This window comes from Rutidosis leptorrhynchoides, chromosome 8 (genome assembly GCF_046630445.1).
Source record: "Rutidosis leptorrhynchoides isolate AG116_Rl617_1_P2 chromosome 8, CSIRO_AGI_Rlap_v1, whole genome shotgun sequence".
In the NCBI taxonomy this organism is placed as follows: domain Eukaryota; kingdom Viridiplantae; phylum Streptophyta; class Magnoliopsida; order Asterales; family Asteraceae; genus Rutidosis; species Rutidosis leptorrhynchoides.
This window is the reverse complement of record NC_092340.1, coordinates 55365135-55377999: the sequence shown is the minus strand read 5'-3', so window position 1 is coordinate 55377999 and position 12865 is coordinate 55365135. Positions and strand designations below refer to the sequence as shown.

The following is a 12865-nucleotide window of genomic DNA, read 5'->3' as shown; positions in this document are numbered from 1 at the left end:
ATTTAGGGTATTGACTTTATGGGTCCATTTCCAAAATCTCATAATAATCTCTACATTCTCGTTGCCATTGATTATATATCTAAATGGGCAGAAGCACAAGCTCTCCCAACTAACGATGCACGAGTTGTAGTCAACTTCTTAAAACGTCTTTTTGCTAGGTTCGGAACACCGAAAGCTTTAATAAGTGACCGGGGTACTCATTTTTGTAATAATAAACTTGAGAAAGTTCTCAAAAGATATGGAGTAACTAAAAAAATCTCAACCGCTTATCATCCACAAACAAGTGGACAAGTTGAAAATACCAACCGAGCTTTAAAACGTATTCTAGAGAAAACTGTAGGCTCAAATCCGAAGGAATGGTCCATGAAATTGGAGGATGCACTCTGGGCTTTTAGAACAGCCTACAAATCTCCAATTGAAACCACGCCTTTTAAACTCGTTTACGGAAAAGCATGTCATCTTCCAGTAGAAATTGAACATAAAGCATTTTGGGCTTTGAAGACATGTAATCTTGATTTACATGAAGCCCGACGTCTACTGTTAAGTCAACTAAACGAATTAGAAGAATTAAGACATGAAGTATACGAAAATTCTTTAATCTATAAGGAAAGAATGAAGAAATGGAATGATAAAAGAATCAGAAGTTCAAAAGAATTTAAAGAAGGAGACAGAGTTCTTCTTTTCAATTCACGATTCAAGCTACTTCCTGGAAAATTGAAATCAAGATGGTCTGGACCATTCATAGTCAAAAGAGTTTTCCCGTACGGAACAGTAGAGTTAATAAATTCAAATGGGATTGAATTTAAAGTTAATGGTCACAGAGTTAAACATTACATACATGATCCAATGGAAGTTGACAACGAAGTTAATCACAATTTCGAAACCACAGCTAACTATGTGTGGGGAGAATCAAATCTTTTTAGGATAATATGTATTTCTGTTAGAGTTAGATATTCTATTTTCGTGTAGTTTCCGAGAATGGAATCCGAATGGTCTTTCCCTAGCAGACCCTAAAGAACTAGTCTTCTCCCTCCATTCTGAATTTTTATTTTTTTGGGTTTTACGAGATGAAGAATTCCTTTGAACTAAACCATGGTCTAATGCTACATGCTATGATTACTAAACGTAATAATGACACCCTTCCGAGTGAATTGGTATCATTCATAAGAGGCAAAATGGACGGAGTAAGAAAAGAACTCAGGAAAGATCATCATAAGATACATTTTGGTAAAGGAAAATCAAAGTCCACAACAAAAAGAAGAGCACGACACCTTGAAAGATGTCATAAATGCGGAAAATGGTCACACGAAGGTAAATGTTCAAATAATCAAACATATTCAAATACCAAATTTGTTACTCTATGTAAAGAATGACCGTTTATATGTTTAGAAGAAAAGATATTGAAGAATCGAGGTTACGCTTATGTAGCTATGGAAAACCAAATCACACGACTCTCCTATGAGTCGGCTAAAGCAGGTCTCTGAGAATTCTATCTCACAGGTAAGTATGTACAGTTTTTATTTTATTTTATTGCTTTTAACCTTTTGATAATAAACGCTAAATCATTCGCTATAAAGTATTAAATTGATATTCAATAAAATTAGGTATGCGTAACCGAAATTATTGATATCATACAAAAATTTATTACATCACTGCGAAATTTACCGTTTATTCTTAAGGTATAAATATCTTTAATCAATCAACCCAAAATATTTCAAAAATTCGTCAGGAGTAAAACTAGGTTATGGAACCGAAATTACTTTACCGAAAAGAGGGGCGTATATTTTTGATAATATTTGATTGATTAAAGTGGGATAAAAGACCAAAAAGATTTTTAAATTTAATTTTTACCATGTTTTTAAAATTAATATTGTAAATTTTTAGAACCAATATATTTAAGTTTTTAAATATTTTAAAAAGTAATATTTTTAATATAAGTTTGTAAAATTAATGTATAAAAATATTAATAATATTTATATGAATTTTTAATTTTATGCATTTTAAATTTAAGTTTGGTGTGAATTTAAATACAAAAATTTACTTTATTTCATTGAGTTAAAAATATGATTTCAAAAATTCGTCGTGAGTTGAAGACTAGGTCGTTGAACCGAAATTGCTTTACCCAAGGGAGGGACGGGAAATTTTGTTATCATTATTTTTAATATTATTGAATTAAAGTATGCCAAAAATATTTAAAAAACCCAAAAATCTTTGGTTTTCAAACAACGCTTTAAAGTGACAAATTTTAAAATTTTGTCGAGGGACGAACTAGGACTAAGATCCGAAACGCCCTCATTCTAAAAGAAACAAAATTTTAAATAAAATTAATTATTTGTTTTAAAAGTATAAGGTTTTTTATATTTAAAAAAATAAAAAAAATAACAGACCCCATGCGATCGCATGGGGTTCCCTTGTAAAACTCATGCGATCGCATGAGGCACAAAATCTGGGCAGGAACAAAATTCAGTTGACCTGTTCTGTTTCTTCATAAACACACACACATACATACGAACACACTCCAAAAACACCCCTAAAATCTTCATTTTTTCACCAAAATTCACCAAATCTCTTGCTATAATCCGCTCTAATCATGAAATTGTTCAGAAGTTTTTCAAAGAAGGTAGAAATTTCACCCCTAAACTCTTTAAATTTTCAGTTTTAGTGTTCTTGAGCTAAATTTTACCTAATTTAATTTTGTTAATTTCTAGTTTAATTAGAGTTAAATTGTTAGTATATTATGCATGTATAACCTAGATTGATGCTATTTAACATGATTTGAAGCCAAAAACTTCAAAATTTTTAGAAATCTAGGGTTTGTGTTCTTGAGCAATTTGGGACTTTTTGATATAAACAGGTTATGGCCGATTTTTGTCATGAATTATTGCTAAATTAAGTAGTGTAACATGTTTAGGTAGCTAAATGATCCAAACTTTGATCCTAAACATGATTTTTGAGAATTAAAGTGGACTTTTTAAGTCTAAAATTCATGAACTTGATTAAATTGATGTAAATGCCATTTGAAACTTGTTTAATTGCTAGTAATGGTTATTTTAACATGTTATTTGAGTTGAATACTTATGAACTTTGTAAACATTTTCATATATGCTTATTTGAAAAAGTGTAGAATTGTTAAAATTGTGAAAATGTGTATAAGTTTAATTTTGATTGAACATGTTATTGTAGTTGTTTCAAGTTGTTATTTTGCTAACACTAATGCATATTTGGATGCACAAATTTTGTGTTTAATGTGTTTTGCAGAGATATACCGATACTGATGGTGCATCATCATCATCTAGGCAACCTGCTCCAGAACCTGAACCAGAAATGCAATATGAACCGGAGCAACAACATGAACAACAACAACAACCTGATCAACACATACCATACTATGATCCGTACCAAGAATATGTTAATGCCTATGTACAATTTCCAATTCACCCGATAATAGAACACCTAACGATTCATGAAGAACAGTTGCATCCCAATTTGAGATTTGATCGAAGCTGGAGAGATTACCCGACGTACCAAAGTAATAAATTTAAACTGGTAACGAAAAATGTAGAAGTACCGAGGGTAATCGATTGGGAGCCTTTGGAAAGGGTCCAACTAGTTAACTCAGTTAGACAGCATCTGATCCAAAGGTATGGTAGCTCTTCTTTTCTCGATTGGGAATGTTTATTCACCATTCGTAGGCCTGTATATAAGGAATGGTGTGTTGAGCTTATGAGTACTATAGCGTTAAATACGGATGTAGTTAGTTTAGATGATAGGAATTTTTTTAGATTTTTACATGGCCGTAGGATGTATAGGACGTCCATGCTGGACATGGCCAGAGCTTTACAGATTTACACTCCTGGTGAATTACTACTACCTGATTGTACAAATTTGATTTATCATGGTGAAAGGGTAGATAGGAATTTTGACGCGGACGCCGTCTGGAGGCGTATGTCAAATTATAATGTTTTTACGCTGGGAGGAAGACACTCATATTTAGATATTGACAAAAGCAGAGCTTCGTATTATACATAGATTTTTAGCTAATTCGATTACACAAAGAGGTAAAAACAAGGAGAAGATAACCTTACACGATTTATTTTACCTTAAGTGTATTCGAAACCCTAGAAGCTTTGTTAATATCCCCTACTGTGTTGGTTTTTACCTGTCCAAAATGGTGGCAGGAATACAGGAAAGGGGAATAATAGGAGGAGGTATTTTTGTTATTCTCATTGGAGAGTATTTGTGTGTAGATAGGAATCAAGGGGGTCCACTGATGGTGTATAGGGAACAGGTTGATACTTTAGGATTGAAGGTCTATCAGGGTGCAAAGGTATTAAAGAGCAGACGCAATCAGGCAGTACCATATGATGGTCGTCATCCACATTCAGATGAAGAAATGGAGGAACCGGATGACATTAGGGATGTCATTAGGGAGGCTGTTACTGACGTTTATCAGCGTATAGATGAGGTAGAAATGACAAACGAGGCTAGATTTAGTCAGTTCGAGCAGTGGCACGTCGAGAATGTGTACGAGCATTCCAAGCAACGACAGCATGATAGATGGCACTATCATCAGCATCAGATCATGAGACAGCTATCACCTCAGGTACCAAATAACTACGTACCGACCCGACCTGCTTACTATCCTCCACACCAGCCCGATATGCGACCACCATTTACTCTCTACGACCCCAACCAGGCCTATCAGTACACCTATAACCAACCATGGAACCCGCCCGACGACATGAACTGGAACCCCTATCCAGATTGATATAGTTCCAGTTGGTGATTTTTATCTTTTATTATTTTTATTTACTTTTGTTTAAAACATATAATATTGTGATACTTTTATGTAAGTTTTAACATTTTTATTATGTTGTACTAATATTTCATATTTAATTTGAAAGTGGGATGTTAAGTCCCATTTCAAATTACCATGCATGTTATTATTTGTATGTATGTATATTGTCAATTGTACACAACAGGGTAAAACAACGAACTTTCAAAGACTGACATTAAGTTCAGCAAAAGCTACTAATTTTGAAAACAAAACGAAAAAACAAATGTGATGTAACAACAAGATGGAATGAACAAATGAAGTGCACCATTTATCATTCAACAAAAAAGGCCAATATGTTTGGAAACTTTGGTAAAATTTAATCATTTTTCTACGCTAATCACCCTCAATAATTTAAATTGTTACTGATTTCTTGCAAATGAGGGCATTGCAAGATCTTAAGTGTGGGAAGGGGTTAAATCCTTTCGGATTTTTAAAATTTTTTACTTATACACTTGGTTACCATTAAAAATACTAGTAACGCAGTAGTTGTATTAGAATATAGTGCTCTCTGATAATAAAGAACAGCCCTAGTCTTATATACTGACTACCCAATCCTAGTAAAAATTTTCAAATAAATGAATTCAAAATCATGTTTATACATATTTATGAACGATAAAACTAGGTGTTAACACCGAAATTATTGTTACCTCGGAAAGAACATAAATTGAGAAACAACCCAAAATGTTAGAATTCATTTAAAATGGAATAGAGGAAAATAAAAAGGCAAAGAAAGGAAAATAAAAGCCAAGTGTGGAAAAAATTTACCAAGTTATTTAGAACATATGTCACATATTTTTGTACAAATAATTGAAGATACTTTTGTTTTGGACAAAATTAACTGTTTTACCCGAAAAATTGTAATATATTTGAAAGAAAGATGGATCTACACGATGAATCAATTCCATCATTAAAAGAAAGTAAGTCTTCCGAGAGAAAAATACACGTGCTTCTTGATTTAGGTCTGGAAGTTGTCGTCCAGACTAGTTGTAGAGTCTACGAAAAACCTTGAAAAGTTTTCTCGAAAATTGGCTGGAAATCCACGGACCTCAGCATCAAACAGGGTCGCCAAGTGGTCAGACTTATCCTAACCATGGGAGGATCTGTCTTGTACAATTGGGGGGGGGGGCACCGTGCAAATTAGCTTATAAGACTAATGAATCAGATCCCCAGAAAGGATAATCTCCTTAAAGATCAAAAATCAGCTTTTAAGACTGATATTACTCAATCCTTGAGATTGACCTTAAAGATTGAGAATTACAAACTCATGGAATTCGATGATATCTAAACTTGAGCTTGAACGAGAAAATATTTTGATCAAATTACAAACCGATTTATTTTCTGAAAACCTATTTTCAATGCGTTCATTACCATTGAACGTAAAATCCTAGGAATTCACCTGGAATTCATTAGGTCACCTGAACCAAATCGGGTGTCAACCGTAAGAACGGTGGTTGCATAGCATGGTCGAAGACAGGACCTTGTGCCAGACCAAAAAAACTATAGGGTGATCTTTACTATTGCTCCTACAAAGAATAGTAATTGCATCCGACACGATATAGACCATAATCAAAAGCATGTCACGGGACATTACCTTAACAGTTGCTTGTTCAACGCTTTCCTTTACAACCGGACGGTAGTTTACTGAAAGGTAATATACGGAGCAAGTATACTGGACGTGTTGCTTTCCTAATACAAGGTTAGCAAGTGGGTGACACAAAACCGCAAGTTTTAAGCTAAAATTTTCAAATCTGAAACCCACTAAACCCACAAAAACAATTTCGCAAACACCGGTGAAGGGTTATTCCGGAAAACTTATCTAGGGTAAAAGCTAGAATGAATTTTCAAAAGATCAAATGTTTTCATAAAGATCCAATTTCCTAAAGGATCTAAATTTTCATAGCCATGTGGGACTGTAAACCACAACGTTACTATCATTGTTCATACCGCCATATAGAAATCACTAATGTACAAAGTGTGAAGAATAAAGAAGTGATTCTAGTATTTTTATTTCAAGACTATATTGCTTGAGGACAAGCAACACTCAAGTGTGGGAATATTTGATAATGCTAAAAACGAACATATATTTCATAGCATTATCCCTCGAGAAAGACAAGCTTTTAGTTGCAATTGTTCTATTTACAAGTGATATTCGTTTAAATATTAAAAGGTGAAGACAAAAGACAGATTCGACGAATTGAAGACGCAAATGACCAAAAAGCTCAAAAGCACAAAGTACAATCAAAGTGGTTCAAATTATTGATGAGAAACGTCTAAAATTTACAAGAGTACGAGCCACGAAACGCAAAGTATAAGATATTAAATAGTACGAAAGGACGTTCGAAAATCCGGAACCGGGACCAGCGTCAACTCTCAACGCGCGACGCAACGGACTAAAAATTACAAGTCAACTATGCACATGAATATAATATAATATATAATTAATTCTTAGAATTATATATATTATATTATATATTAAAAACTGTCGGCAAACTAGGAGACAAATGATTGTGAGCAGGATCCTTGCTCCATGCGATCGCATGGCCTGGAGGCCTAATTCCCATGCGATCGCATGGCCTAGTTTTTCTGGCAACATTCCTATAAAAGGCAGTCTGGTGCTCGAGCTCAATATCCTAATTCAATCTCTCTCTCACAGATATATATATATATATATATATATATATATATATATATATATATATATATATATATATATATATATATATATATATATATATATATATATATATATATATATATATATAATTATAATTTTAATTTTAATTTAAGATTAATAATAATAAGAGTATGTTAGCGAATGTTGTAAGTGTGTAAGTTGAAATTCTGTCCGTGTAACGCTACGCTATTATTAATCATTGTAAGTTATATTCAACCTTTTTAAATTAATGTCTCGTAGCTAAGTTATTATTATGCTTATTTAATGCCGAAGTAATCGTGATGTTGGGCTAAATATTAAGATTGGGTAATTGGGCTTTGGACCATAATTGGAGTTTGGATAAAAGAACGACACTTGTGGAAATTAGACTATGGGCTATTAATGGGCTTTATATTAACTAAATGATACCTCGTTAATTTAATATATAGACTTATAATTTGACGTATTTATATATAACCACATACGCTTGACTGGGTACGGTGGGTGGGATATCTATAAATACCAATAATTATTCATTTGACCAGACACGGGGATGGATTAATAGTTAATGGACTCGTTGAAACAGGGGTGGATTACATTCAAGGGGAATTGGTGTAATTGTTAACAAAGTAGTAAAACCTTGGATTACACACAGTCGATAACCTGGTGTATTCATCAAACAGAGTATTAAGACCTTGTTACAGTTCGAATCCCCAATTAGTTGGAATATTTGACTTCGGGTATAAGGATAATTTGACGAAGACTCTCGCACTTTATATTTATGACTGATGGACTATTATGGACAAAATCGTATGGACATATCGAATAATCCAGGACAAAGGACAATTAACCCATGGTAATAAACTAAAATCAACACGTCAAACATCATGATTATGGAAGTTTAAATAAGCATAATTCCTTTATTTCATATTTTATCGCACTTTTATTTACTGTCATTTTATTTATTGTATTTTTAATTATCGTACTTTTTAATTATCGCAATTTTATTTATCGTCATTTTATTTTATCGCACTTTAATTATTGTCATTTACTTTACGCTTTAAATTAAGTTATTTTTATTTTTAATATTTTACATTAGGTTTTAACTGCGACTTAAGACATAAAATCGACAAACCGGTCATTAAACGGTAAAAACCCCTTTTTATAATAATAATAATACTACTTATATTTATATATATATTTATACAAATATAGTTTTTAAAAATATAACGTTAAACTTGGCTAGTTCCCTGTGGACGAACCGGACTTACTAAAAACTACACTACTGTACGATTAGGTACACTGCCTATAAGTGTTGTAGCAAGGTTTAGGTATATCCACTCTATAAATAAATAAATAACTTGCGTAAAATTGTATCGTATTTAATAGTATTTCGTAGTAAAAATATAACTATTTCGTATACACCTCTACGCACATCAATCAGGTCAGGTGCGTGGCTACTGTCCCCAGAGGATGAATCGCCAGAGTCACTGGAGTGTAGCGATGACAGGATCTGTGAGTCGGCGGCAATAGCAGGCGAGGTGGCAGATGAATCTGAGTCGCTGTCCAAGTCAATAATGATGGGTGGAATATCCGACATCTGAACAAGGAAAAATAACTTTTTCCATGTCAGTAAGTCATATAGCAAGCACGTATTAGGCAAAGTAACTACGACAGTCTAGATCATCTATAGCAGTAAGTAGCATGGCAATAATGACAAGTATCATGCAATCGAAAGCAGATAGTAGCATGCAGTAGTGAAAGCAAGTAGCAGTATACGGCATATAGTAGTAAAAGTAAGCAGCAGCATGCAGCAAGTTCCGCAGAAACAAGTAAACTAGCAAGTTGTAGATTAGTCATATTAGTGAATCCTACTCGGTCCTGTCTAGACTCACTAATGAAACCTAATTCCCTACAACCAATGCTCTGATACCAATTGTGACGCCCCGTACAAAATTAACGTGTACGGATCATCAACAACAGGATCATTACAAGGTCAAACACTATATGTTGTTTTAAAATAGGTTTGCATTCACAAGAAAGGGTGACGTCATAACCAACGTCAAAAGTTTTACAAACGAAAGTAGGCTTCTATGAATAGAAGCAATTAACATAAGTACGAGACCCTTAGGTCATTACAAAACATTGTTTCAAAAGTAACATAGTTTGAATGCAAAATAAATGTTTCATGCGGAGACATCTCTAACAGAAGCAGCGGGTGTCTACACAGCAATACTACAACAGCGGAAGCATCAAACCACTAAGCACCTGAGAAAACATGCTTGAAAACGTCAACACGAATGTTGGTGAGCTATAGTTTAAGTATAACAGTAATGTATGGTAGGCCACAATATTTCTTTGTTTCAAAACAGTATGAAAAGTATATGTTCAACCGTGGGCACTTGGTAACTAACTTAACGTAATATCACTCCCTAAAAGTACACTTGGCGAGTGCGTAAGTTTACGAATTATTAAACACCCGTTAAATGCTAGCGCTACTAGCCCGAGTGGGGATATCAAATCCTATGGATCCATATTTAAGATTCGCGTTCACCGGTTCAAAGACCAATGACTAAACGTTACCGAGCTAAGGGGAAAGTTTATGCCGTTGTATAACCCACACATATATAAAGTTTATGTACTCGTTCCTAGTATGTAAAACATAAAACGTGCATGTATTCTCAGTTCCCAAAATAGTTAAAGTAAAAAGGGATGCTATAACTCACAGTGAAAAATAGTAAAGTCGGTACGAGATAAGTAAGAAAGTAGTTTATTTGAAAGGTCCTCAACCTAAGTCAAAAGTTACTAAGTCAGTAAATCGTTCCCAAAGGTTTAAAAGTATGTAAATTAGGTCTTAAGTATCATCATCATCAACAAAATAAGTAAAAAAGTAAAGTAAGTTTTCAATCAAGAATATAGATCGAAACAAAGGCTGACTTCGCTCAGCTTCTACGACCTTTATACAAATCAAAAAGATGCCTAGTCAGTGGCTATGGCTCCGTATGTTACAATTAATAAGTTCATGTTTATTTCATACTTAAGAAGATTCAAGCCAAAGCTTGGATCTTAAGAAAATAAACCTTAAGTTTACAAAACATGAACACAAGTAAGATCTTAAAGCTTATAAACTTTAGATCTACATAATATTTCAAGTGTAGAACCATAAGCTAACAAGCTTAGATCCTTGTTCTTGACTTCTCATCAAACAAAGGATAGAAGAAGCAAGATTCATGAAGATACAAACTATAAAGTTTGATCTTTAACAACAACAAGCAACTAGTATGATGATGATGAATGTATTCGGTTTTCAAAGGGAAAAAGAAGAAGAAAATAAATCATATTACTTAAAATTAGAGAGAAAAGTCTTAGAGTGAGAGTAGTGTAAGAATGAGGTGTGTGTGAAATGAAATAATACAAGCATATAAGTAACAAAAGAAAAAAAATTTGAACTCCCTCCTATGCTACACAAACCGTCGGTTTTGGAGGCTCCAAAGGGGAAGGTCAAGTTTGTCTTTCAAGTGTTGGAAGGTGGTGAATGCTAGTAAGAGTAATAAGTTAAATACATGAGAAGATGGTCATGCATGCTTGAACATTTTTGTCTCCTCATTTAACTAATTAATCCATGTTTAACCTTAAAGAGTCATTAGCATAATACTGGGCTTACTAGTAGTCCATTAAGTAGTGTAGGGTGGGCTTCCAAGTCCAATAATATAAGCCCAAGTATAAGTAAGAAACAAATTAATAAAATCCCAAGTAATTAACTACTTACATTAGTTAATTAGAAATAATTAATAATAATTAATTATGAACGTAAATAATATTCGAAATATTATTCGTGAAAAGCGTGTGTCACAAAGACAAGTCAAGACATTGGAAAGTCAATTACGGTAACAAGTAAAATGTATAAGAATACATTTAATACAACGCAAGTATTAATAATAAATATTAATAAATATAAGTCGGAAAATCCAGGGTCGTTACACAACACGTCAAACATCATGATTACAGAAGTTTAAATAAACATAATTCCTTTATTTTATATCTCATCGCACTTTTATTTATCGTCATTTTATTTATCGTACTTTTATTTTATTGCATTTTTAATTATCGTACTTTTATTTTATCTCATTTTTAATTATCGTCATTTACTTTACGCTTTAAATTAAGTTATATTTAATATTTTGCATTAGGACTTAAAATCGACAAATCGGTCATTAAACGGTAAAACCCCCTTTTATAATAATAATAATACTTATATATATATATATATATATATATATATATATATATATATATATATATATATATATATATATATATATATATATATATATATATATATATATATATATATATATATATATATATATATATATATAGTTTAAAATAAATATAGCGTTAAACTCAGTTGTATCCCTGTGGAACGAACCAGACTTACTAAAAACTATACTACTCTACGATTAGGTACAATGCCTATAAGTGTTGTAGCAAGGTTTAGGTATATCCATTCAATAAATAAATAAATAACTTGTGTAAATTGTATCGTATTTAATAGTATTTCGTAGTAAAATATAATCTATTTCGTACTACCCCTCGCACACATCAGCAAGTAAGAGTGCTGAACCTGCTAGAGGAAGAGCTTTCAACATTAACTCCAGTGAAGCTCGTGATGATCCCAAGCTAGTCACGGGTACGTTTCTACTCGACAATCATCATGTTTATGTACTTTTCAATTCTGGAGCTGATAGAAGCTTTGTGTTTATTTTTGCCATAATCTTAAGAATCCTGTGTCGTCATTAGAAAACTTATACTCTATAGAACTAGGGAATGGTAATCTAATGAGAGCTGATAAGGTCTATCGTGATTGTACTTTGATTTTGGCTGGAACGTCTTTTAGAATTGATGTGATACTGATTAAGCTAGGAAGTTTTAACCTTGTGGTTGGAATGGACTGGTTAGCTGAGAATAGAGCCGACATCGTTTGCCACCAGAAAGCGATTCGCATACCTGTTATCGAAGATGAGCCTTTGATGGTGTAAGGAGAGCGAAGCAATACATCGTTACACTTCATTAATTGTCTGAAGGCGCAGAAACACATAAGAAAGGGTTGTCTTGCTATGCTGGTTCACGTGAGTAAAACTGAATCTGAAGGCAAGAAACTCGAAGATCTGCCGATCGTTAGAGAATTCCCCGATGTTTTTTTGGACGAGTTACCCGGATTACCTCCGCATAGAGACGTAGAATTTCAGATTAATTTAGTACCTGGAGTAGCACCTGTAGCGCGTGTACGGTATAGGCTTGTACCTTCAGAACTGCAAGAGTTGTCCAATAAATTACCAGAGCTTTTAGACAAAGGATTCATTCGACCGAGTTCT

General features: G+C 33.2%; 1 protein-coding gene across 1 annotated transcript in view; it reads left to right on the top strand.

Annotated features, from left to right (window-relative positions):
* Window positions 1-12529, top strand: part of LOC139863422 (uncharacterized) — a 29331-nt gene extending 16802 nt beyond the window's left edge. The window contains exon 2 of the mRNA XM_071852060.1: window positions 12315-12529. Coding sequence (XP_071708161.1) covers window positions 12315-12529 — 215 coding nt within the window. The remainder of the gene's footprint in view (window positions 1-12314) is intronic.
* The last annotated feature ends 336 nt before the right edge of the window (window positions 12530-12865 follow it).